The 27,022-nt window shown below is 49.2% G+C and overlaps 1 protein-coding gene across 20 annotated transcripts in view; it reads right to left on the reverse strand.

The window, feature by feature from the left end:
- FOXN3 (forkhead box N3) overlaps window positions 1–27,022 on the reverse strand; it is a 400,355-nt gene that overhangs the window by 202,183 nt on the left and 171,150 nt on the right. For 17 of the 20 annotated variants that reach the window (XM_082733885.1, XM_082733900.1, XM_082733890.1 and 14 more), the window contains one exon: window positions 21,703–22,259. In XM_082733885.1, the coding sequence (XP_082590011.1) occupies window positions 21,703–22,245 (543 nt within the window). In that variant the 5' untranslated portion in view covers window positions 22,246–22,259. Of the gene's footprint in view, window positions 1–21,702; window positions 22,260–25,931; window positions 26,259–27,022 lie in introns of those variants that run through there. The other 3 variants (XM_082733888.1, XM_082733884.1, XM_082733893.1) reach the window with 2 other exon arrangements.

Below are 27,022 nucleotides of genomic sequence, written 5' to 3' on the forward strand. Positions count from 1 at the left end.
GTGAGGCTTTCCAGAAAAATGGGCTTTGCAAGTAACATGTAGGAAAGTTAAAAACTCATGTTACAACGTTCACCTCACTGGCATACGGCAGTGTTCCTTCTCAGAGCGCTTAGACCACATGGGAGCAGAGAAGCTCCTGGAGACCTCGCCTTTCAGACTCAAGCATCCACAACGCACTGGTCCGGTGGCAGCCCGGCGCACGTGCCCTCACTTTTCTTCTTTCTTCCCCTTCCTTACTCGCGCACCCCCATCGCACACCCAGAGGTTCACGGCACATGACTTCCTGCTCTTTTTCAGGGGGTGTGTTGAGAATTATGCTCTTCAGAATTCTTATTCTTTACCTTCTTAACTTTTACTTTTCATTTTTATAAAACAAGGGCAAAGTACTGAAACAATCCAAAGGATCGCAGGAAAAGCCATGCCATAAAGACAAAAACGAAAAGCATTCGCTTGTAGATGATGATGTGGAGAAAGCCAAATTTAGCACCCCAAAGGTGGGCTGAAGCTGTCAGTATAGCAAGCCCCCCCCCCCCCCGGAAGGTATCACCGAAATGACCCAGGCTGGTCATGGCTATAGAAAGGACACCTGTCCTTTGTCCCAAGGCAGAGGACTGGACTTAAGGAATAGTAAGCTTCTTCTCGACACAATCTTATGAAACAAAGGCTTTTTTTCTGTTTTGTAAACCATCCTAAATTCTGCACTGGGAATGTTTTCAGCCATATGTCTCAACAGCAATATATATTTTTTAAAAGTAAGGAAAACTGTTACTTTAAGAAAATGATAAAGCCGTGAAATCCACTAATATATTTTTCAATCAGGAGACTATGTTCAGGGATTTTCTCTAAGCTGCTTTTTTTTTTTTTTTAAAGAGGAAATCCCAACCCACAGAGCAGACAATTTGCTTTTTCTTCAAACTGACAAGCAGTATCATTTTTGTATTAGATACTAGAGAATTCTTATTATTGAATGTGCCTTTACTCTGGGTGTCGACTGGGGGGGGGGGGAGCCCAGAAAATAAAATACAAGGTATTACAGAAAATAAAAATGGTGCAAGGAAGCTCCAAAGTAACTGAATTCACTCTATGACCCAAATCTCAGGAAACCCTTCGGAAGTCCCTGCCAACCCCCGGCAATGTTGTGGGAGACGCCACACCTATGTGAGGGGGACGTTCTCTGAGGCAGAGCCCATATTTATACTTAGTCCTGTTCCTCAAGAGGCCCTGCCCTTGTCACTGAGGAAAGAAGGTCACTGACAAAAGAAAAGCTCAGAGCTTCAGCACAGAGGAGCTGATGAAGCTCTGAGGAGGCGGCATCTCCAGAAAGTTCTCTTGCCAGCTGCTAGATGGCACAGTCCAGCCCGCCACGCGCCAGAGATGAAGTGGACTGGTGTGAGGGAACGGCATGTACTTATTTGTATTTGGTCTCCCGGGGCCAATTACGAAGGGTGAGAACTCTGGAGGAGGGAATCACCTTGACCCTGAGAAGCAGCCTGACCGCCCATCGGCAGCCCTGGACTGACCTCAACTCTCAAGGGCGGCGAGCAGGTCCCCCTCCTTGAAAAGCAGCCAGGTTTAAAGGGCATGACTGTGGCTCAGAAATTAAAATGTTGTGACACTGGGCAAATTGAAGACACTCGACAAAAGCGCCTTCAGATGCTTGGTAGAGCTGAGGTCACACAAACACTGAGTCATCCGGAACAAAGTAGCCAATACACTAATAATTCTAAAGGGATTCTGATGCAGAATTATTCAGTCAGGCCCTCCGCCTCTGAACCAAGAACTCAACTGATGTGAGCATTCACAGTTGTGCAAACTGAGTCGCATGACTTCGTGTTTGCTGCTGAAGAACGTGTTACTCCCTCCAGAAAAGAATCGCCTTGAACTTCCAAGTTCAAGGTTTACAGAGGCCCTGAATAAGAATGGCTGAGCAGGAATGGTACCTGGTTGTACCGATTCACGCTGAGCACCAGGCAGCGAGAACGAGTTTATTACCCTACAGGATCAGCGCATCCAAGACCCTGCTACGGACATGGAAGCCAAGGGGGTGGGTCCCTGAGACACAGGCCTGGTGCAGGACATAGCCCAGGGCAGGGGGCTTAGCACCTGAGGACCAGGACAGGACCAAACCAGGCCTGTAAACACCTCAAACTCAGAGGAGAGAGGAGTGAGTCAAGAAAGTCAATGCCATCAGGAAGAATGCCTTCCGAACAACACGTCAGGTTTTGAGAAGATGGGATGAGAGTCATGAGTTTAAAATAGGAGAACATGGGGGCACCCGGCTGGCTCGGAGGGAGGAGCATGTGACTCTTGATCTCAAGGGCTAGGAGTTCGAGCCCCACACTGGGTGTAGTAATTACTTAGATAAACAAATAAAAACTTTAAAAATAGGAGGGTGTGCTTTAAGATTTTCAAATAAACCGGGACGCCTGGGTGGCTCAGTTGGTTAGGCAGCTGCCTTCAGCTCGGGTCATGATCCCAGGGTCCTGGGATCGAGTCCCACATCAGGCTCCTTGCTCAGCAGGGAGCCTGCTTCTCCCTCTGCCTCTGCCTGCCATTCTGTCTGCCTGTGCTCGCTCTCTCCCCCTCTCTCTCTCTGATAAATAAATAAAATCTTTAAAAAAAAAAAAAAAAGATTTTCAAATAAACCTAGAAAAGCTAACAGGCACCTGGGTGGCTCAGTCACTTAAACATCTGCCTCACGCTCACTCAGGTTCTGGGACCGAACCCCACATCGGGCTCTCGGCTCAGCTGGAAGTCTGCTTCTCCCTCTCAGTCTCCCTCTGAGCTCTCCCCCAAATAAAGTCTTAAATTTTTAAAAAAGCTAGAAAAGCTAAATCCTCCTCCTGCTCCATCACCTGACACTAACCTCTACCTGAGAGAGACAGTGAGAACGGTGGTTTTTTTTGTTTTTATTTTTTTAAATAAAATGCTTTCACTTAGAAGAAAAGGAGTATGCTGACCCTTACTACAAATCACTGCTGATAAAGAAAAGCAAGTTCAAGGGCACAACCAATAAGCTCCTGCCCCAGAATAATGGGACCCATTTGGGACCCGGGGTCTCTGCCCCTGCGCTCTTTGTCTGCAGCATGTGCAGCAAACACAACCGACACCCTACAGAGCCTCCCCACTCTGTTGAGATCTGTGCTCTCCTCACTGGCCACCTAAAACTGAAGAGGAAAACAAGCCACTTGCCCCCGAATGTGGCTGCGTCCTTAATGTGAACAAGGTTAGGGTTTCAAATGTACTTGAGAAGGCCGTTATGGCTGAGAGAAGTTCTAAGCCCTGGAGACATGGCTTCTGGAGCCCCCAGCGGGTGGCCACACACTTCCCAGAGCTCACTGGCCTCCTCTGTAGGAGGACTCAGCCCTGTTGTGTAATTTCTAAGCACGTGCCGCCGGCCGCTACCCTTTGTCCCCAGCGCAGGTGGAAATTCATCACTGCTTCTTTTCATTGCTGTGTTCGTGTCCACGGCCGCTAGAAAAAAGCGCCACTAACTGGTGGCTTAGAACAACAGAACTTTATTCTCTCCCCGTTCTGGCCTGAAGACCACCATCCAGGGGTCAGCAGAGCCGGTTCCTTCTGGAAGTTGTGAAAGAGGATGTGTTCCATCCCTCTCTCCAAGCTTCTGCTGGGTGACAGCAATGCCCGAGTTTCTTGGCTTGTAGTCACGTCCCTCTAACCTCCACTTCCATCTCCCCTGAATGCAGGTCTGTGCCTCTTCTCCTTTTCTTACAAGGACATCAGTTATACTGAATTAAGGCCTATCCTAACCCAGTAATGCCCTCATCTTGACTTGAGTACAAGATCTTATTTTCCAAAAAGGCCACATTCATAAGTACCACGGACTGGAGCTCCAACCCGCCTTTTTTGAGAAACTACTCAGCCTCCAGTGCTTGCTTAGACCAGCAAATGCTGGGTACATACCTTGAGAAATCCAACAACGACACCATGTGCATGAGCTGCCGTTTCTGAACAGATGATCTGCAAAGCTTTGCGCCATCTCCCAAGTCCGGAGGGTGAGCGTGGCCCTCCACCAGACACAGCCAGGTGACAGCCACGAACACAGCCCCCGCCCCCCAAACCTGGGGTAAACCTCAGCACCAGGCCATACAAATGGCTCAAAGTGAGAAAACCCGGCATTTTACACAGGAGGGAAAAGAAAGACCAACTAGGATTGCGTTTCATGAGAGTCAATCACTGTTCAGAAAATAACCATCTGGCAATAAATGACACCTGCACGGACAGCAGGCCTGTCCAGAGAGAGACAGGAGTGACTCAGTTACTACAATGGGGGGGGGGGCGGTTTCAGAGGTACCACTCCTCTGGAGCAGGAACGTGAGGAGGAGAGATGACCCTGGTCACAGGTGCCCTTCACAGCCTCTGACTTCACTAAATGCATTCTGATAAAGGGGACATCATCATCAAAAGAAATGTACAGACACACCAGAGAGAGAGAGAGAAATGTACACAGAGAAAGAAAGAAACCAAGAGCCCACTGTGGACATGGTGGCCGAAAAGATCTGGCCAGATGCCTGCGTGTGCCAAGGGCGCCCGGTGGCCGTGCACGGTCCAGAATCCCACTTCCACAGGAATAGGATACTTGGAGCTACCGACCCCCAATCCTGGGGTGTCAGGAGCTCTGGGAGAATGGTGACAAGAGGTTGGGGCCAACCGCTGGCTGGGACAGGCAGGGGAGGGCAAGAGACACGGCGGGGTCCCAGGGAGGCACGAGATCCAACTTAAGCCCAGCTACCGAGCCCCGTCCGCACTGACTGCATATACCTTAACTGTGGCACAAGATCACACACGTGCCAGCGCCACTGTCCCACGCAGAAGAGGCCGCCTGCAGAATGAGCGGTGTGAGGGTGGGCCTCCAGGTGCGCACCTTCCCCGGCACTTGGGAAATCCCACATGTACACTTGTTCTGCACGGCGGGGTGAGCTGCCGCTCCCAGCCCCTGCGCTTCAGGCGGCAATGTTCTTCCGCAGCCCACCGCAGGGACCCTGACAAGTCCTCCTTGGCCATGAGTTGAGCTGGGGAGCCAGGGATCAAAGCCAACTCAGCTCCCACGTGAATTACTGGAGAAACACACTGCATAAACATCGTGGGTCCACGTGACAAGGTCTACTGAACAGGGTGGGGAAATCGAAGATTCAGAGAGATGCAGGTACTGGTCCCAGTCCAGGCCAGTGACCAAGTCTGCTCTAGAACCCAGGAACCCTGTGCCTCTACTTCAGTGCTCCATGCACTTGCCAAGCTCTCTATAAAGCCTCTCTGCATGACTGAAACCCTGCTCTTCGAGTCCTACAAAAACCAAGAGGCAGTTGCAGCCTCGCCTTCCCTCCCACAGCACCTTGTACAGACATCATAGGCCGTGCTGGACTATCTCCTTTACGCTCCTCTCTCCCACTAAACTGCAATCATCCTCGTTTTCCTGCTGCCTAGCACAACACCTGTAGACAAGCATGAAATCAACATGTGTTAAGTGAATGACTTGTAAGGAAGTTCTAAGGCACCATACAGAAGTGGTATCATTACCTCATTCCTTATTAATATTATTTAAGAGAAACAACACCCCTAGATATAAACTGATCTGTAAGAAGTGGGGAAAGCCTTTGACATAAGTCAAGGGGCGCCTGGGTGGCTCAGTGATTGAAATGTCTGCCTCTTGGTTTGGGCTCAGTTCATGATCTCAGGGTTGTGGGATCCAGCCTCTCACTGGGATCCCCGCTCAGTGGGGAGTCTGCTTTAAGAATCTTTCACTCTGCCCCTTTCCACACTTGTGCATGGGGCATGCTAAGATAAATAAATCTTAAAAAAAAAAAAAAAAACAGAGATAGTGAATATAGAGTTAATCAGGACATATCCTCAAATAAAAAATGTTGCAACAGTCCTCTGGCTACACTGGTCAGCGCTTCTTGATAATTTGCATTCCCTACAACAAACAGGACCAGGTCCTTTGCTCACCAGGAAGGATTTCAGCGATGGTCAGAATGTGAATTAGAAGGTAATGCAAAACAGTGTCCATAGACTCATTCAAAAACTATGTGTGGATTTCATCGATGGTCAGAATGTGAATTAGAAGGTAATGCAAAACAGTGTCCACAGACTCATTCAAAAACTAAAATTCAAGGATAGTCCAAGTAGTTAATGAAACAAAATATGTGATAGCTTTGAGCATTATTTTCAAAGGTCATGAACAGAAAATGATACATCATTTATTTTAAAAACTCAGTACACTCAGTGACTCAAAGTAAGACACATGAAGGAAAATAAACCCCGTGTAAAGGGCACAAGTTCACGTCCATTTCCAATTAATGGGCATCTCAAGGCCTCAGGGACGCAGTGAGTTAACGCAGAGAGGGGCATCGGACAAGAAAAGGCTTGGCCCTGGGCTCTTCACCCAGAGAGACGGGTTTTCGGCACGTCACTTGCACTGTCTGGACCTCAGACTCTTCTGTAAACCAACGTGGCCTTCTAGGATCCCAGGGGAGAGATCTCTAAGGTTCAAGGAACACCGACAGGTAAGAAAATCTGTCGTGCTTGCATTCACTCTCACGGAAGTGACACACTATCGGATGTTATGTACAACTCAGTGAACTTCCTAGGGCGAGGGGCAATTCCGTCATATGGCTCGAACCACCTCTTTCTCTCCCACCTGTAGAACACTCCTCCGTCAGGACATTCGACGCAAAGGCTCTCTTCCTTTCATTAATTCTTGACAAGAGGGTGGTAGTGATGTCCACAACGCTGGCCACTGAAGGCAGCCGGAGGCAGTTAATCGGGCAAACCCAGTCTTACAGTGGATGGAGAAACTCTTCCTAATTAGAGAAAGCTACTCACGCAGGGGACACAAACCTTATTATAACAGTAAATACTCAAGTATTTCCAAAAAGCTGACCCTACATTTATCATAAACACTTGAACTGGTGGCTGACGGTTCATCCATTCTCTCGTAAGGGATTTCAAGGGGACTTAGCCCATGGCAGGCAACATGCTGGCCCCCAGAGATGCCAAAATGGGTAACACGTGATCCCTGCTCTGCATCTCGGGGTGGGGAGGGAAGGGTGAGGGGAACGGTATGTGGCGGGGACAGATACTCAGGAGATCATCATACCATCAAGTAGGAGGCAAAGTGAGAACAAAAACCACAACGGGAAGGGGTGGTCGGGAAGGTTTTGCAGAGATGGAGCTGACCAGGGTCACCCAAGTGGAGAACGCGGCATCCGGAGGAGAAAAAAGGAGGAAGAGTATTTTGGGCAGAGAGAACAGAATACACAAGTGACGGTCAGCATTAGAGCACATGGCCTTGGGAGGAACGGGGAGTCCTGGGATGTGGTGAAAAGACTGGAACATCAGAATAATGATGGAGAAGGGGATGAAAGGGAAAACAGCTTCCTTTAAATGGTGAGGGGGAGAGAAGAGGAAGGAGCACAGATCAAAAAGAGATTTAAGAGACACATCAATGAAATGCCACATGTGGACCTGCTTTGGATTCTAATTTGAGTAAACCACTGCTGAATCTTTTTTTTTTTTTAAACAATCAGGTAAATTCTAAAAGGGACTGGATTTTAGGGGACAGTAAAGAATCACAGTAACTTGTTTTTAGGAGTGATAATGGTTTTGTAGGGTGTGTGTGTGTGTGTGTGTTCTCATCATGTATTAGAGATGCATTCTGAAATATTTGAAGCCATCACAATATAATTTGGTGCCTGGGATTTGCTTTAAAATAATCCAGCCAGCAAGGGGGTGCCTGGGCCACTTAATCTGCTTCAGGATTCTTCTTTCCCTGTGCCCCTTACCCCACTCACGTGTGTGCTCTCTCCCTCTCAAATAAATCTTTAAAAAATTAAATCAAATTAAATTAAATTAAACTGCTAGAGCAGAGAGGGTGGGAAGGGCCAAGGGGAGAAAGGATGGAACAAGATGGGGCCCTGTGAATAATACATATGTTGTGTCAACTCCCGCGAGAACCACACTGGACTTTGAAGTCCATTATGATACAATCCTGAAATCACCCATAATAAAAAAAAAAGTATTAGAAAGGCAGACCTCATAAACCCTGCTGAAGGGTTTGAACTAGGTCCTCTAAACCTTGCTTTCAAATTTCAGGGTAAAATAGAATCATCTGGGGAGCTTGTGTAAATGCCGATTCCCAGGCAGCAGTACCACAGGTTCTCGGTGGGGCTAAGGCCCAGAAATCTGCATTTCTAATAAACATTCTAGATTATTCTAAAGCTGGTGGTCAGAGCCACACTTTGAGACAAACCACTGGAGGTAACAGGAACCACCCAAGGGCTGGGAGAGAATTCGAGTCTGGGTACTGAAGCCTCTCGCAGCACTCTAGCAGATGGACTTCAGGAGGGACAGTGGAGATCAGAGAATAGGAGAGCCAAGGGCCTAATCAAGAGATCTTTGTAACCGATTGGGTTTGAGAGTCAAGAAGAGGGAAGCATCAGGGGTGACCCCAAGGTATCCTCCAAGGACCCAGCACTGCTTCGCTGTGCCCCCCGCATACACAGCACCTAGTGCAATGTCCTCCACATTCTAAGAACTCAGTGTGGTTAAACAAACAAAAGAATGAGTAAAATCACCTACTCGGCCTTTCCCCTACCGAACTAAAAGATTAACATTACTGTGCTTCCCTGTAACAGCGGAGGGGAAAAGACATCAGCATCTCAAGCAGAAGGGGGTAACAATCTATCTCAACATCAGAAAATGACCAGATCCAAAGGGTCCTGCTGAGGGGTGGGTCACTCGTCTTCTTCCTCTACTCACTGCGTGAATTCCAGAAGGGTCAAGACATAAATCCAAGCAGTGACAAATAAATAAAAGCAATGGTCAGCATAAATAGGATCCACTAAATAAAAATGAGAGTCAAACAGTTAAAATGAAAATGAGTTGCAGATTGGGGTTTTTTTTTGTTTGTTTTTGTATAAAAGTCTGGTCCACGTTAGTTAAGTCTATAGAAAATCATTCTGGGACTGCTGTGGCCTCCTGCATGGAGAACAGGGCTGTTGTGCAAACCTCTGGGCTCCTGCTTCGTACCTGTGTTTCTGTGGTGCCCATGCTCAGAAATGTCTGAGGGCTCCCTACTGCCTTCAGAGCAGAGGCTCGATTCCCAGCCATGGCTCCCAAGAACCCCACGGTCCAGCCCAAACTACCTTCCCAAGTCTATGTTCCTCTCTGTCCTACAGGAGCCCTCTGAGAAAGGAAAAGCAAGAAGAATCTTGGTTTCAACACCTGGGTCATGTCATCTCAGCAAGCCATGGAATCTTTCTGAGCCTCAGTTTCTCCACCTGTAAAAAGAACCTAATATTGGCTTTGCAGTTGCTAGAAAGCTGTAAGTTCATAGATACAAATGCCTCACGCAATTCCAAACAGCGCCCCATAAGCTCTGTGAAAATATCAGTTCCCATTTTGCACACTCGGCCTCGCACATATGACTTCCCATTCTATTCCCCATGCTGCCCGCTCCCCCCGACCATGGCAAGCTAACCCTGGTGACTCATGACCTCCTCTCTCCTTGCCAACTACCCCTGTTGTCCTGGTCTTCCTGAAGGGTCCAGCTAATGAAATTCTGTGCCGTGCCCAGGAGTCCCACCATGGTTCCACTTCCCATTAGGCATCATTTTTCTCCTTTGGATTTCCAAACCATGTAATCTTGGCCACTGGTCAATCCTTTGGTAAATGGCAAATGCCACTTTTAATCTTTCTGGTCTCTTTCTATCTTTGCCCAGTCCACGACACCAAAGTTTGGTAATCTCTCTGTATTGTCTCTGCCAGTCCCTGCACAGAGTAATTACGTTTTTTCCCCATGTTGGGATGACATGGGCCGGTTAGCAAGAACCATTACCCAATCTCTTGATCTTGAAAATCTGGACAACTTGCATTGGATAGCTGACATTTATTCCTGTCTAGAACAGGGGGCTAGAGTTCATAATTTTGGGTAATCACTCAACCCTGTGATTATAGGCAATTTGAGGGCAGCTGGCAGGAAGAAGTGGCCACCAAAGAAAAACTTTGCTAGTTTGGGAAATGCCAGCCCCAAATCTATGGAAACAAAACGCAAGGAAGATGAAGTCATCACAGCAATGATAAAGAATTAGAAAGGAGACTTGGATGGTCCCAGTATTCACTGGTATATTAGTCTCCAACACCTGGGGACAGGTGCCCTGAGGAGACACAAAGGGAAAGAGAATATAAAACACTCAAAAGCTCCTCTTATTTTTATCTTCATTACTGAAATGTTTTTGAAAGACCAAAGGTTTCCAAATTTTTTTGTGGCAGGCAGGTTTCCAGCCCTGACCCCAGCCCACATGAAGGAGCATCCCAGCAGATGCCAGGATCCAGAAACCCCTGCCCTTGTTTCGACTAGACCTGAGCATCTAGCCCAGGATGACCAAGTCTGGGTGTCTGGAACTATGAGAGAGACACTGCACAGAAATGATGGGGCTGATGTCTCTGGGCACAGCACCATCACATCAAGGGGGCTGGCTCCCAGTTTCCATCGCAGTAAGCCAATGATGTTATGCAGCAGAAATCAACAGCCACACAGAGGAAGCTAGACTGCAAAGAAGAAACTGGAACCCACAGAAAGGTGGGGATGAGCATCCCCGAGGGACCACTGAGGGACGACGTAGAGAGTGGTTCCACGGACTGCGGACCCAGGACGTGTTTTTTTGTGCCTCACCACCTGCCCAGTGGGACTGATTATTCTATCTTTGGGACAAACACTCTTTTACAGATGCCAGCCTGGGTGGCTTTCCTTTCCTTGCAACCAAACCACAACATTCTCCTTTAAGAGAAACTAAATAAATTCCACCGGGAAATCCCTCTTATAATCTATTTCAACTGACAGCAGCTACTTCTGTCTGATTTATTACCTCAGTAAGCCTTCCTTCTGGTGGAGGGGAGGGGCTGCGATCTCTTTTAAAGCAGAAGGGATCCTACACTGGCAGGGCTGGCGTGTGCAGCCCTACATTACAGTGCCCTACTCGATGCATCTAAACTAGTTTGGTCAGCTTCTCCATTCCCTGGAAGCTGGGGAGCCACCACATCAGCAACTCTGTTGCTAAGGCAACTGCTTACTTTCCATATCAACTGCAAACTCGTTGCTATGGAAACACATATACAAGAAAAATTCCTCTCTCCAGCCAGGGACCAGATGGCAGGGAACTCAGGGAAGTCATGGGTTAGGGGGCTTTGCTAAATGGGGTGTCTACTAGAGTGCATTTTCTCTCCCCATCTCCGAGACACCAGCAGCCCGGAGCACAATTAGAAATTACCATCTCGTTACAAAAAGCAAAGGTTTGTTTTCTGCCTGCAAAACTACAGGCAGGAACTATAATAACTACAGGTAAGTTGTTTTTGAAATAATTCTGAATTTTTCCCTCTAAATATGAACTTCTTTTGTTTTTATTCCCCATGCTGAAGATACCCTAAAATGAATTCTCTAGTCAAACGGTAATGGAAATGTAATTTTTAGTAAGAACTGAAACAGAGGTTTGATTTTTCCTTTCTGATGGAGAGATAATCCAGAAATCCTCTTTAGTTTCCACCAACTAAGTGCTAATGTGTCCCAGATTTATACCTCTGCTCTGACTTCTCTGCTGAGCTTGAAACTCACATATCAAAGCTCCAAACTGATAGCTCCACTCAGATGCTCAAAAACCACCTCAAATTTAACATGGTCAAAACAGAATTTCTGCTCTGTCCGCCATCTGACTTCCCAACGCTCATCTGCCCACAACCCCTCATCTGCAAACCCCAACTCTGGTCTAAGCCAGCACCATTTCTTGTCATCTCTAACCACCACTGGAACCAGCCCAGATACATGCTTCTCTCCCTGATGTCTCTTTAAAACGTCTCATTCTCCCTCTTTAATGTGCTTTCTACTAGGCTTCTTTCTTTTCCTTGGACATTTCAAGCTGTTGCTACCTCAGGGCCTCTGCACCTGCTGTGCTCTCTGTTCCAATCTTTGCAGCACCCCTATTGCCATTTAAAGCATGGCCCGAAAGCACCTCCAGGAAGTCTCCTGCTCTCCTCCCCACCCCTCTCCAGCAAATTACCCTGTTGTATCTTCATTGCGTGTATCACTATCTGATCTCTTACCCAGGCGTCCATGTATGGACCTACTATTTAACATGGACATCGCCATCCCCTTCTTCCCGCCCTATGGATAGTCTAGAACAGATGGGTAATTAACTATAACAGGTTACCACTATAGCCTAGGCACCCAAACTGTGCTTGGCACTCCCCATGTATGTGTGGCATGAATGATCACTGCTAAAAATGCTTCTAAAAGGACGAAGCTACTTTTTTGGCAAACGCTGTCTATTTTTACTTTGCAAACTAAGGCTTCTGCAGGGTCTCGGAATCAAGGCTACGAACACAGGTTCTCCCTTTTCATGACGGCATCTTTGGAAGACACTGAAAGAATTGAGCATTCCATGCGGTATTCTCAGAATACTGCGCGGGGCGCAGCTCTGGGCCACACTGCTGTACTCTGATTTCAGGAGACCCCGGATGCTTCCCCCCACCCCCACCAGAGCCATGATGAGAGTAGCGCTCATGTGACTTGGCCTTTTTTTTTTCCTCCTAAAAACAAAGTGTACAAACGTCCTGCTAGCTGACTGTTTTCTGTCTAGTGACATTAGTTAAATCACTTCTCGGTCCTGCCCCTAGAGGAGCACAGACACAGCCTCTGAGAGGCATTTCACAGAACCCCAGCAAATGGAAGGCAAGCCTGAACTTGAACCCACCGGGCACAGAGCGGAACCCCACCTATCCTGTGGGGACAAGAGGACGAGACCAAGGGGTCACTGGAGAGCCTCTCCCCTGGGAAGCAGCACAATCTCTCCGCCTGTATTGACTGGTCTCTTGCTGAGTTCACACACCCGTGAGCGCGTGTACACACACACATCAAAGACTTCATCCCGTTCTTGGAATGCTCTGTAACCTCACACGGCAAACTGGCAGGTTATTATTGAAAAAACAACTTTACAGTGCTATCTTCAACCATACATTTCCTTGCTTTTCTTATCATACTTGGCACAGACTACATCTTCACCTCTATCAAGCTATTGCTTTTGAAAATATTAAATGCAATTTAACCAGAATATCTTGAAGCAAAACCTTGGTTAACTGCCATGTTTAAAAAAAAAAAAAAAAAAAAAAATGGGTCAGCGTCTCTGCTTTAGTTAAGTTACCAGAGCAATTTAAAGTTTCCCCCTTGCTGTCCTAGCTTCCCCACTGACACCTTACTCTTACTTACATAACCTCCCTGACCACCCGTCTCTCTCCTTCCTCTTCCCTGACACTGTTCCAACACATCCCTTGAGTCCAGCAACATTCATCTCCTCTAGACCTCAGTGACAGAAAATCCCATGCTTGCTTAGCAACACAAGCAACGTTTTATTTGGAACTGCAGTGGGCCCAGCCACAACACTACCTTTCTTAGCCTGCTTTGTAGTCATGTGACCAGAGGACAGCCAATGAGATGAAAGCAGACCGTGGGGTTTCCAAAAAAGCTCCTTAGAACCGCTAACTCAGAGGTGCCTGGATGGCTAGTTGGTTAGGCGAGTGCCTTCGGCTCAGGTCATGACCCCAGGATCCTGGGATTAAGCCCCACATCTGGCTCCCTGCTCAGTGGGGAGCCTGCTACTCCGCCTGCTCGTATTCTTTCTGTCAAATAAATAAATAAAAATTTAAAAAAAAAAAAACTGCTACATCATTGGGACCCCCACCTTGGGTCCTTCCCTGCATACCCCTTCCTACTTCCTACATGGAAACATGCCAGCTGATGCCACCTCCAACCACGAGAAGACTCTGAGAATGGAAACCAGCACTGACCAAGAACAGCAGAGCAGAGAGATGGGATGTGTGTCTCTGCCCAGCTCCTCAAGACTTATTCTATGTGGCAGACTAATCCCCTTGTAGTGTGTTTAATTCACTGTTGCTTGAATTTTCTAGAATAAATAGTCAAACCTCATCCTACCTTATCCATCCCTGGAGGTCCCGTGCTCATTCCCACACCAGAAGAAAGCTTCCTATATTTAGTTGAGTGCTTCCCCCCCATGAAGAGTACCCACATGACCCATTTTGGGGAAGAGAAGCTTTCTGACCTCAAACGACACCTGTCACCTCACTAACCTGGCACGCTTCCCATACCTGTGCTGGTTTCTTCTTCATTTTTTATTATGGCTCCTATTTCCCTGCAATCAAGCTCCCAAAAGGCAAGAACCAGATCTCGTTTTTTAACTTAACCTTTCATGTTACCAAGTAATTCTACTGAACAAACTAATAAGGAGAGGACCCTGGTTTCTCTGAAATCACAGGTAAAGAGACACTGACGACCTACTAACACGGAGGCCCTCCACAGAACCATCTGGGAAGTTCTGACAGTAACTTCAGGCCCATGTTAAACCAAATGCAGCCAGAAGATTAACCCTCACAGGGCTATGCAGATGTATTCACTGAGACAAGCAGCAAATACTAAAAGTGACAAGAGTGCGGATTGGGAATAAGGTACTTTAAGGTGACCATAAAACCAAAATTCATAAACAAAAGCTGTGCCTAATAAACCACAGTATCATCAAAACACTACATTAGCCTTTTAAAAATACACAGTCATCTGTTTCAAGAGCAAAAATGTCCACTGAAAAGATGGGGAATTTTCTATAAAATCTAAGACCTGCCATCATCGTGCCAAAACTTAACAGCATTAAGATGACCAAGGGCTCTGAAAGAGAGAGACGATGGATTAATCCAAACAACCCATCATTATTTATGAATGAAGCAAAACCTATGACTTTCAAATAGGAGGTCAGTGCGCCAACTTCCCCTATTATTTACTGCAGAGAATTATCCTGCAGCCAAAGTGATTTCAAAGGGAAATCCCAAAGCCTCTTCAGCTCAACACGGGGAGGTTCTGAGAGCAATTTCTTGTTGCTTGGATATCCAGGCAGTGCTTCAATGAAGAAGCACCCCATACACCTACCAGGTACCACGTAGACCTACCAAAGAAAACACGACATTTTTTGAACCATTCATGGGGAGAGCTACTGGCCACCAGTGGGGCCCTCGAGTCCAGAAGAACCAAGCTTTCCAGAAAACTCGTAGGGCTCCTTAGCGAGGTCAGTAACAGCCGTCACTATGGGAGGACCTGAGAAAACAGTGTATTTTTGAAACAGAAGGGCCAGAAAGGAATGATGGGAGAAACAGGAAACATAAGCAAAAGGAGGTGACAGGGAGGAAGGACGGACTTCTGCTGGTAAGTTCCAGGGGCCAGGAGGAAAGGGGGTTGGGGGGGCTCACTGGACCACCAGCCGCACATTCAACTCTGCATCCTTCCAGCACTTGGTGTACTGAGTAGAGTAGGAACGGACAATAACGGATATTTTAAGAAGTCTTTGGAACGAGCGAATGAGCAGACAATGAACAGCCGGCAAGATTGGGACAACAGAAATGCATCCCCCCCACCCCCGCCAATGCATCTAGTATCTGGAAGAATCAGAAAGAAGCAGAGCGCTGGGATCCGTGGGAGAACGTGGCCAAGGATGGTACAGGCTTCTTGGAATGACTGGATGCTGGTACGAAACGCTCCCTATTCCAGCGCTGGCGACAAGGGGTTGTATTTACTTCAGGCGCTGGGACACCATGAAAAGGTTTCAACCTTCTAAGGCAACAAAGTCTACGTTTAGCACGGACAAGAAAAAGCCACGTGCTGGGCAGTATGCACTGGTGAGCAAGAGGCAGCCCATAAGAAGAAACTTCCATTTTCCGCCTGTCCCCCGATTCCACATTACCCTGATTTTTAGGACCTTCCCCACCAAAACCAGACTACGGAGTCCTTCAAAGGGCATCCCTTACCCAAAATAAAAGAAGTCATCTCTTCTTCCTAAAAGCACCATCATTGGAACGGGTACACGGACTAGCATCACGGGAACGGGAAAGGCTCCTGATACGGCGCGGACACTACCAAAGTGGGGGGCAGATTAGAGGCAACAGTGCATATGGGGGTGTCCCGCCACGTAAGAGATCATTTTCCAATCTGCCTTTGAGAAAAAAATCTCATCCACGTGGATGGAGAAGCGAAACATAAGGGACCTGGCAACCGGAAGGGAAACCTTGTGTGAACAGTGTCTGTGCACAGAGAAGGGACCCTGGACTTGGGCCAGATGAGTGGAGGGGACCTGGAAGGGATCCTGGAAGCAGGAAGTCGAGAGGGCAGTGGTAGGCTTCGTACAGATGCCACATCTCTCTTCCCATTTGCTGACCACGACAGAATCTGGCCCCATCTCAACAGCACAAAAAGATTCTCTGTGTTTCTTTCTCTACCCTGCACCCCCAAAGTAAATTCTGGGTTTACTGGTGTTATTTTAGTTCCCTACAGGTCATGTTCATAGACTATTGTGAGGAAGAATGTAGAGATCACCTGCAACAGCCTGTCTACCGAGTGTATTCGAGCACCCGGGTTAGTTTCAGCGGAAGGCCCTCCAAAACTGGACGGAGGGAAGCTGAATTCCCATCCTCCCACTTACCAGCTTTGTGACCTCCGGGGAGTTCCTTAACCGCTCTGAGCTTAACTCCTCACCTATTTGAAGAAGGAAAATAGGACCTACCTCACAGGACTGTAGTGAGGAAGTGGGATATGGCATACGGAGGGTTTAAAGAAGGGGTTTCCATATTGTGTCTGTTACTGTTATTACAAAATACACGTGGCTTTTCCCTTCTCCTGAGTCGGAGGTTCCATTTGTTCATCTGCTTTTTATCGAATGAACAAAATCTTGGGATCCTCCAGGAATACGCAACATGCAGAGTCACAGGGCACGCGGTCAATAATTTCAGGCTGTCTGCAGAGCCTCTGATCTCCAAAGACCCCAGTGAAGAAGCCTGGCCATTACAAACTCCTGCTTCCGCCTGAGAGCCAAGACAGCTTAGCACCAGCATCAAAGCTAGAACCAGGTAGCCTGGCTTCTAATCCACTCCTCTTTCAACCAAGACAATAAGCTAAAACTGTATTTAAAGCACTCAGCCCAGGGGGCATGTGGCTGGCTAAGTAGGAAAAAAGCATGCGACTCTGACTCTTGGGGTTGTGGGTTCCAGCCTCCTGCTGCAAACAGAGAATACTAAAAAAAAAACTAATAATAAAATAAATAATAAAAAAAAACAGCTCTGGATATAATAAACATACCTTTTATTTATTTATTTATTTATTTATTTATTTATTTATTTATTTGGCAGACAGAGATCAGAAGCAGGCAGAGAGGCAGGCAGAGAGACAGGGGGAAGCAGGCTCCCCGCTGAGCAGAGAGCCCAATGCGGGGCTTGATCCCAGGACCCTGAGATCATGACCTGAGCCGAAGGCAGAGGCTTTAACCCACTGAGCCATCCAGGCGCCTCAACATACTTTTTAAAAAATATATATTTATTTATTTAACAGAGAGAGACACAGCAAGAGAGGGAACACAAATAGGGGGGAGTGGGAGAGGGAGAAGCAGGCTTCCCACTGAGCATGAGCCAGATGCCGGGCTTAATCCCAGCATCCTGGGATCATGACCCTAGCCAAAGGTAGACGCTTAAGGACTGACCCACCCAGGCACCCCAATAAATATACTTTTGTAGAGAGTTTCCTTGGTAAACCCTCTTGCAACAACATTTTTCATTAAACTAGTAAGAAGTAAAGAGAAGGCACAGAAACAGAAACACACATACCCAAGCGGTTATAATCCAGTCTGTAAAAGGGAATGGCACTTTACTTCTCCTTTACAAGTACTCAGAGAGGTTAGCAGGGGCTCATCTTACAGTCTTAACCAAAATCTGTATTTATGGGGTATAAAACTTAATTCTCAGACTTTGAAACTCTCCTGTGATTGATTCAGGCAAAGGTCCAGCCACTGCTGGTGGGGAACTCTGCACAGGTGCAAACAGCCAACCCCGCGTGGGCCCACAGCTGACACTCGGCATCCCCAGGAGGGGCCACCAGCCTTCCTCACGTGAGAACAAGGGAGAATGGTCTATAAAGCATTTTGGGGGGCTGGGGGGGCCAAACTTGATCCAGCCTTACTTCCATTTCACAGAAATACAAGGGGATAAAAGAACATGCTAAATGAAATTGCCATGAAGCCGCCGGAAGCTGGGCCACTCCAGAGCACAATGGATGGGTCTCTAATGAGGAAGGGCACTAGAAAGGGGAGCGGCCGAGGCTGCTGTCCAGGAAAACAGACGCCAGGCACCTAACAGCCAACTGCACAGCATAAACCACGTTTGGATCCCAATTCAATCAAGCATTCTATAAATCCTCAGAGATCTCTAAATATGGATCTGATATTAGGTGAGACCAAGGAAGTGTTTGCTTGGTTCAGGGAGATGCCGGAATTGAGCTGATGTAAAACCTGGCGATTTTTCTTCTGCACACGGTAGGTAAAAGAACATGGGGGGGGGGGTTAAAAAAACAAACAAACAAAAAAAGGACTTGAGATCTGGATCTGCTTCGAAGCTTGCGAACTCTCGAGCTGGTTGTGGGCAACGGGGGTGAGAGGGAGTCATCATGCGTGTCTGAATTTCTCTAGGATTACAAAAAAAAAAAAAAATTCTATCTTTCACAATCCCTTTTAAGTCTTTATGTATCCAAGTCTTATAAGAGATAAAATGTAGAGGCACCTGGGTGGCTCAGTTGTTAAGCATCTGCCATCAACTCAGGTCATGATCCCAGGGTTCTGGGATCAAGCCCCACATCAGGTGCTCTGCTAGGCAGGAAGCCTGCTTCTCCCTCTCCCACTCCCTCTCCCACTCCCCCGGCTTGTGTTCCTTCTCTTGCTGTGTGTCTCTATCAAATAAATAAAATCTTTAAAAAAAAAGAGAGAGAGAGAGAGAGAGAGAAGAGAGAGAGAAATGGAAGCAAAACTGTCTATTCTCCCTGACTTACTCATTCATGAGATGTTCCCGATGAAATCTCAGCTTTGGAAAGAACCCAAGAGGGCATGTAGTTCAGGGAGTCTCAAATCTGGCTGCAAGTCAGAAACACCCATAGAGCTTATCAGAACCACCTATCCGTCCGCAACCCACCTCAAACCGACTGAATGAGCATCTCCAGGGCGGGAGCCAGAAATGCTCATGGCGCGGTGCCCCAGGGGTTGCTGGTGCAGTCTTGGAAGATCCCTCTCCCACATCCCAGGCAGGCAGGTATCCAGCAGGGGACGTGTTCCAAGCCCGCAAGGATAAGGACCACACCGGATCCTGCAATCTCAGTTATACTGAGCTTAAAACTGTGTTCCACACTTTCAGAAGAAAAAAAAAATTTGTCTACAATGTGCAAGCCTTCCGTTCTCCCTTCAACGAACACATATTTCTCACCAACATTTGGGGGCACTTGGTCGCTGCACAGTGGCCCAACCTCAATGTGGAAGCTACCAGCAAGTAAAATCCCCCGGGGCGGGGGGAGAAAAACAAGCTTACCTGTACAGCCAAAGAGGCTTTCACTGAGCAAAGTGTCAGGGAGAATGCCTTCCCCTTTACTGAGCTAGCCAGAGGAGAAACCCCAAATGGAGGGGCCAGCACGGGCACCCTGGAAAGTGGTGGGAGTAACCCAGGAAAGGAGGAGAAACGGAGGAAAACTCACACTCTGGGCTCTGTTCTCGTAAAATCACAAACAATGGGAACAACCTCCCAACGACAACACTGACTGGCATCCGATAAGAAACACGTCAATACAGGTCGGCACAGCTAGGAATCCGGAACCCCACATTTCCTAAGATTAACAATCTCAAATCCATAAAGCCATTCCCCTTCCACAGGACAACCATCACCCCTGGAAAAATGGACTCCCGGAGCAGGGGCTGGGGGCACACAAGGGGGAGATGGCACTCCAGCCTGTGTGCCTTCACTCACACGCACACCCCGCCCAACACACCTGACACTCGGGGGAGGGGGGGCTCCATCCGAGTCTCACTGCACACTGAGGAGCTGCTTTGTTGAATGTCTCTGAGTGAGCGTTTGCTCCGTTACTTTTCTGTGTGCTGGCTTCGGGCAAACACGGAGCCAAGCGGGCGGTGACACGCAGGACAGGTTCGTGCCAAACTGAACGTGCCGTTCGCCGCCTTCTCGGGGACATGCGACTCTGGGGGACCTGGACAGCATTTTCTTCACTGTCTTCTCATCCTGGAGTTGCTTTCTAAGATTTTCCCCTCCTAACCATAAAGACCCAGCTATACAGAAATATTTAATAGCACGGACTTGGATCTTGACGGGGTTGCGGTGAACCCTCTTTAAGTTCAAAGAAGCAGTCAACAGACCAAGTACGAGGTCGGTCTCCGTGTGCTCCTTTGGCGAGGTGGAGGGAAGGACAGAGAGCAGTGGACACCCAGGGACAGCGGCAGCGCCCCACAAATGTCACACTTAGTGAAAAATACAGACGTGTGGTCTATTTGCATGTGCACACCAGACCCAGGCATCACCTGGCCCAGCAGTCAAAGGCAAAGCTCCTGAGTGTCCACATCCTTGCCAGGGTTCCCAAGCAAGCCCCCTCCTCAAACCCTGCATGCCCACTCCCCATCTTGAACATAAACTCCAGGGGAACAGCATTTGCAGAAAAACGTGTCCTAGATGCAGCAAGGAGAAATATGGCGTCACCCCTTCTTGATTCATACTCTTCCACGCCCAAGACGAGCAGAGTTTTCTCCAGCTTAGATTTTACTGCAAACAGGACCATGTTTCTGGAGAAGGAAGGGCCCCAACACTGCACAGCCAGTGGACCCACAGCCGAACTTCAAGAAGGGGCAAAAGCAGATCTCCAGCTATACACTGAAATGTCACTACCGTGAAAACCCAGGCTGAAACATACAGGAATAATGTGACAACTCTGGGGCCAGAACATTTCCCAGCTTACGTCCCAAATGCAGCTGTTAACTGTTCAGAACTCCAAAGTCAGACCGCAGCTCTGCGTTCCAGCCCTGTCAACCCTCTCTCTACTGTTCCTACCATGATATTACAGAAACTCTCTTGCTTCAGCAGACCAGGAAACCTGGACTAAGACCGTACAGTCAAAAGTCAATCTCTTGGAAGCCCATCTCTAAAGGGAACTTGACCCCAATTTTTCATACCCGTTGTTTTGAAGTTACCACTTACGTGTATGCCTGATATTATTGGAGTCACCTCGGCAATCCACGTCTTTGTCCGGTATGGGAGTGTACTGTTTGGCCACCTCCCAATGCCCATTACTGTCCATTTATTCTAGAATCCTAGAGAGGCTGCCCCTCTCCAAGTTAACACTTAGAAAAGAAATGCCATTTTTCTCTTGTCCCAGGTGGCAATTTTCCTCCAATGTATACATACATACCGCACGGTTAATGGCTGTCCTTGGAACATGGACCTGTGTCTGTACTGCAAAGCCAAAGGGACCCATCCACATTGAGCGATGATCCCAAGAACGAATCAAGTATGCGAACCACCGTTTTGTGATTATGTTCAGATACCACAGTGGGAAACCCTCAATCCAGCATGAAGACCAGAAACACAGTCCAATGACCACGTTGAAGGCAAAGGACGTTCTCTGCCACCAAATGAATGAAATAAAATTACTCAATTATAACTGCACCCTTCGGTGTAGTGAATTTACATCCCTCGACATTGTTTTTTCATGGGGAGAAAGGGCACATTTTTAAAAAAGAAAAACTTGAGTTCCAGACCCAAAGAGCTTACCTGACTCCTCTCCTTGTCCACTTTCTTAAAACACTTATTCAAAGACAAATTATGTCTCACTGAGTTTTTCCACCCAGTAGGTGCATTTGCAAAATACGGAAAATGTTCCAAGATCCAGTTGTAGATATCCTTTACTGGCAGGCGCTTGGTGGGAGAGTCCTCGATGGCCATAAATATGAGGCAGCTGAAGGAGTAGGGGGGTTTGCAGTTGGGGTTCTGCCTGGCATCGTAGGGCATGTCAGAGTGGGCAGGGGATGGAGGGGTGTCATCGTCCAGGTCCTGGACAGGGCTGACACTCCTGAGGACTGACTCCCCGAAGCTCTTCAGCAAGTTCTTGCTCTCGTGAAGCCAGTTCAAATTGGTCAGCTCCTCATCTTCCATGGCCCCCTCTTCTAATCGGATGTCAGGCAGAGAGAAGTCGAGGTCATCGTCCTCCTGCAGGGCCTTGGAGAAACCACCGCCCCGGTAACACTGACTCAGCCCACTGGAGACGCGAATTCCTGAGCTTTCTGGCTTCTTACTGGGAGGCATGACGGGACCCATTTATGTGAAGGCTCCTGGTGAACAGAGTACAAAGAAAAGATGAGTTAGGGAAACCCAAAACAGAGGCAGCTGAGCCCTCCTCATTCTTTTGCGCCCACCCCCCCAACCCCCACCACTTCTATGGACCCCATGCCCCTGGGAACAGCATCTCCTGCTGCCAAGCTGAGGACAACAGACCCACCACCCCGTCACTCCACCACTATAAAGTAAAAGCAGTCCATGAGTGTAGCCCTGTGACCCTGCCACCTCTTAAAATACAAGGAGACTGAAACTATTTACAGTATCTTTAATAATGCAAATACATCACAAAAAGAATGGGGAACTCTACAAAGCTTTCTTCCCAGATTCACATCACCATTATATTATCACTGTGCCCCGCTGGGAATAATCAGTTATTTCTTGGTGCCTCAGTTTCTCCTCAGAATATGAATGCATAGTGGCACCTGGGTGGCTCAGTGGGTTAAGCCTCTGCCTTCAGCTCGGGTCATGATCTCTGGGTTCTGGGATAGAGCCCCCCAATGGGGCTCTCTGCTCAGCAGGGACCCTGCTTCCCCCTGTCTCTCTGCCTACTTGTGATCTCTGTCAAATAAAATCTTAAAAAAAAAAAAAAAAAGAATACGAATGTATATACAGGCAAGAACTCTTTCAAGCCTCACGACAAACACTACGAAGTAAACATCATGCCCCACACTCTGGTCACTTGGGGTTCGAGGCCTCAGGGTTTATCCTTCCCTCCCCTCCCCCACTGCAAAATACCTGCATGTTTAAGACCAGGTGTTTCAGATTAAGTTCAGCTGTCTCCACATGAAAACCATGACAACCGTCCCAGAATTAACATTCTGACCACAGCATGTGCTGATTGGTAGTGTTTTATATCTGACTGTATCTTTCCTCCACAAGCAATGGCCCCAAACTCTGCAACTTTAATCACAGCTGGCAAGTTTAGAGAGTGGTAAACAAGGAAGTCTGTGGGTTGGAACTAGAGGAAAAAGTGCGTTCAGTTATTGGGACACTACACCCCAGATGAAAAACTGAGTAACTCTGGGCACCGCACCAATCAATGGGACTGTGAAGACAAGCCACTAACTGAAATTAGAATTGGTGAATAAAGTTAGAGGAGCAACCTGCAGCTTAAACTGGAAGGTAAACGCAACAAAAATCGCTACAGAATTCTATTCTGCACCCCCCATGCCACCCCCATTTTTATCAATGACCTAGAACAGGGAGTACAACTTCGGAAGAGAAAAGAAAATGAGGACGTGGCAAGTCCACAAACAGAATGACCCCGATAGATACAAAGCATATTCAACCCTCGAGTACTCAGTGTAAGACAGAAAGAACAGTAAAGATAATGAAAGAGGTCTCCCACTGTCCACTCGCAGCGCTCACACGATAGGCTTGGTTTAAGAAGCATGTCTGTTTTATTTTCTCCCCCTGAGTAAGAAGATCAAGCCATCTCTCCAGAAAAACAGAATGAACACAAAAGCAGACACGATCATTCTAAGGCTCCAAATGCGCATTGGCAGTGTGCTGAAAGTAACTGCTTCAGCTGGGGAAGCTCTGGAATGGGATTCTAGAAAGCGTAATGTGAGACACCCAATGGCCAGCCAAGGGTGCCTGAAAACTCCAGCACCCTCCCTCCAACACTAGGTCCCCACACAGAACCTGCAGGCAGAAGGCGGGAGGAAGCTTTCCGGAGCTACTGAGAGATGCCCAGCTCCAAGGACAGAAAACTTCCAGTTTCAGCCACAGGGACTTCTTTCCGTCAACAAGGAACCTAACCTGAGTAGCACAGGACACAATTTAAAGAATAAGCTCGTATCTTTAGGTTTGGGGGTATGACAGAAGCCCCGCCTGGTAATGTTTTTACCATTTTTATGAACAAATCAAAGCTAGGCTTGTCTCCCTCCCAGTTTCCCCAGATCCCATCACGAAACCCTAAGTTTCTGAAAACCGGGAATATCCACACAGTAGAATACAAAGCAGAACGAAATACTCCAGGCACTGAAGTCAACTTCAGCTCCAGATGAAAGTTTTATGTCTCCCGAGCTTCCAAACAGGAAAATTATATCATGGCTGACAGTAAAGTAATTTAATTGCACTGTTGCTATGACAACATGCTGCTCTTTCTTTTCAATTTGCTTATTTGTCAGAAGCTTCCCAAAGGAACTAACACACGATACTCCATGTTTTCTTTTGTTTTAAACAAACATTGCCAGCAGTATGGTCTTATTAGAAAAATGGCACTGTGGAGAAGAGTGACGGGGGTCCGCTACCTAGGAATCATCTGTCTGCTTTTTGTTTCTGTCCCCTCGTGCTGTCCAACTGTAAACTGCAACCCTATAAATCCAGCATTTTCGCAGCAACGGTATCAAGAGCTGCTGATCACTACAGTTCCATTTTAAAAAACAGTTCCCAGAAACCACCGCTGAGGAGTTTTCCATTATTATACTCTTACTACATAATTTGCCAAATCTTTTTTTCCTCCTATTGGGGGGGGGGGGGGGGCGAGCGAGCGAGAATCCGGATCATGTGAGTCTGCAGTTAGGCAAACATTTTTAATCTGCTACCACAATAGGGTTGCTCCACCAGATACGCAAATAGTTACTCACTACTGACCTCCTTACAACTTTATGGTGTGCTATTAGTTACATTCCACACACACACAATCACACACCCTCTTTCTGTTTTTATATGATTTGCTGTGTTTTGTTATCTTATTTGCTTTCCAAGGGAGAAAATGCAGCAGGAAAGCTGCATTTCTTGCCCACTATCAGAAGGTTTCCAAATAACTGACAAACACATTACTGGTCCAGCTTTGAACAGATGTTCGAAGTGAACTTTGAAAAGTTAAGAAATCCTCTCCAAGCCGAGCAGGGCAGTCGCGAGTTTGGAGGGGCCGGGTAACCCCCCTCCGCGCGCGCGCGCGCGCGCACGCACGCGCTCCACTCCCGTCTACTGTACTTGTCAAAAACATTTCAAGGGGACCTGCGGGAGCGGCGATTGGCTGCGTCCCGCGTCAATCAGCGACGTTGCCAGGCAACGAGGAAACCGCTCTGCTCCCCGTATACTGGGCAATTGGGAGCTCGCATACCTTCACTGCCGGTCAGATGTCATAAACCTTTTATTGGCCGCACCGCGGCGAGCCTTAAAAACACATCAATAAAAGCCCGCCGTCCCCCCAACTTCTCCAGGGCCCAAAGAGGCTTTCCTAGAGAGCCGGGGTAAGGAGGGGTCAGGCCTCGGGGGTCTCGGGAGACGCTCGCTGCCGGTGCCAAGCCCGCACAGTTTGGGGGGAGGGGGCATCTTTGTTAGAAGCCTGTTTCTCATCTTGGGGTCTCCCCTAGAGCAGCACCCCCTCCCCCGGCCCGGAACGGCGGGGATCCCGTCCTCCGCGGACAATACCAACTCTGCTCCTTTTGGGCGTCTTTTGGAAATCGAGACACCGGGAAACAGCCCGCACGTCGGGGCAGGAAACTCTTCGGACCGGGCAACTTCCCCGCTCGGGGGCTGCAGTCTCCCCGCCCGGCCGGGCCCCCCAGTCTGAGCCCTCCCCCCAGGAACTGCGGAGTCCCTCTTCTGCCGTGAGCGGCGAGGTCGCCTCCAAGACGGCCTCGGACGAGCGCCCCCGCCCCGAGTCACCCCAACCCCACCGGGGCGCCAGCGGGAGCGGGGAGCAAACTCACCTGGCCGGAGCGGGGAGCGGGGGCGCGGGGACGCCGCAGCCCTTCAGCGGGAGCCCACAAAGTTTCGCGGGCGCCCAGCGGGCATCGCTTGGTGGCCCGGCTAAGGACGCGCGGGCGCGGCGCGGCGAGCCCGGGGCGGCGGGCGGCGGGGGGCGGCCGCGGACGCGGGCGGCAGGGGCGCGGGGGTCGCGGCGCGGCATGGGACCTGCGGCGTCCGCCGGGCGCGCCGCGCGTCCTCCCGCCGGCCCCGCCGCTCTCCCCGCCCCGTCCCGCCTCCCGCTCGCCTCCGCCGCGGCGCGTCGGGCCGGGGCGCGCCGAGCGGCGAGAAATTGTTTCCACTGCAAACAAAAAAAGGCGACACATGACCAGGCAGGAGGAGGGGAAGCGCGGGGAGGGAGGGGCGCGGAGGGGAGGGACGGAGCGGAGGGGGCGGAGGGAGCCGGAGAGAGGGAAAACGTGGGCCGGGCCGCCGGCTGCCCGGGGTGCGGACCCGCCGGGGCGGCCCATGTCCGCGCGCCCCTCGCCGCGATCGACCCCGCGCGCCGTGCCCGAGCGCTTTCCGGGGGACGCACCAGGGCCCGGGCCGGCCTGGGCCGCGCGGACTCGCCTCCCGCCGCGCCGCGGGGCGGGGGTGACCGGCGCGGGCCCCAGCGACCCGGGGCGGCCGCGACCGTGGGCGGCGGGGCTGGCGGGCGGGCGGGCGGCGCGCGGCCTGGCCCTTCCCCAGCCTCCGGCCACGCGGGCGGGCCGGCGCTGTGCCGCTGGCAACGTGTCGCCGGAACGCTCCTACCCCATCCGCATGCCTTACAAGGCTCGAAAGTAAAAATAAAAAGAATTACGATGCGGGCGAGCCTTGCGAGGGGGAGAAGAGATTCCACTTCTCCCCAACTACGGCGTCCTGGCGGGGCTCCCAGGCCGGTCCCCAGCCCTCCTCCAGCGCCCACCTCGAGCCCTGGGAGGAAAGGCACAAAGGCACCGCAGCCCCCCGCCCCGCTGGCCGCTCCTCCTGTCGTCTGCCGGCGCGTGTCTGCGGAGGGAGGGAGGGTGGCCATTACAGACAACCGAGCAAGAGGCCCGTCCTAGAGGCCACG

This window comes from Mustela nivalis (genome assembly GCF_964662115.1).
Source record: "Mustela nivalis genome assembly, chromosome: 6".
Taxonomy (NCBI): Eukaryota; Metazoa; Chordata; class Mammalia; order Carnivora; family Mustelidae; genus Mustela; species Mustela nivalis.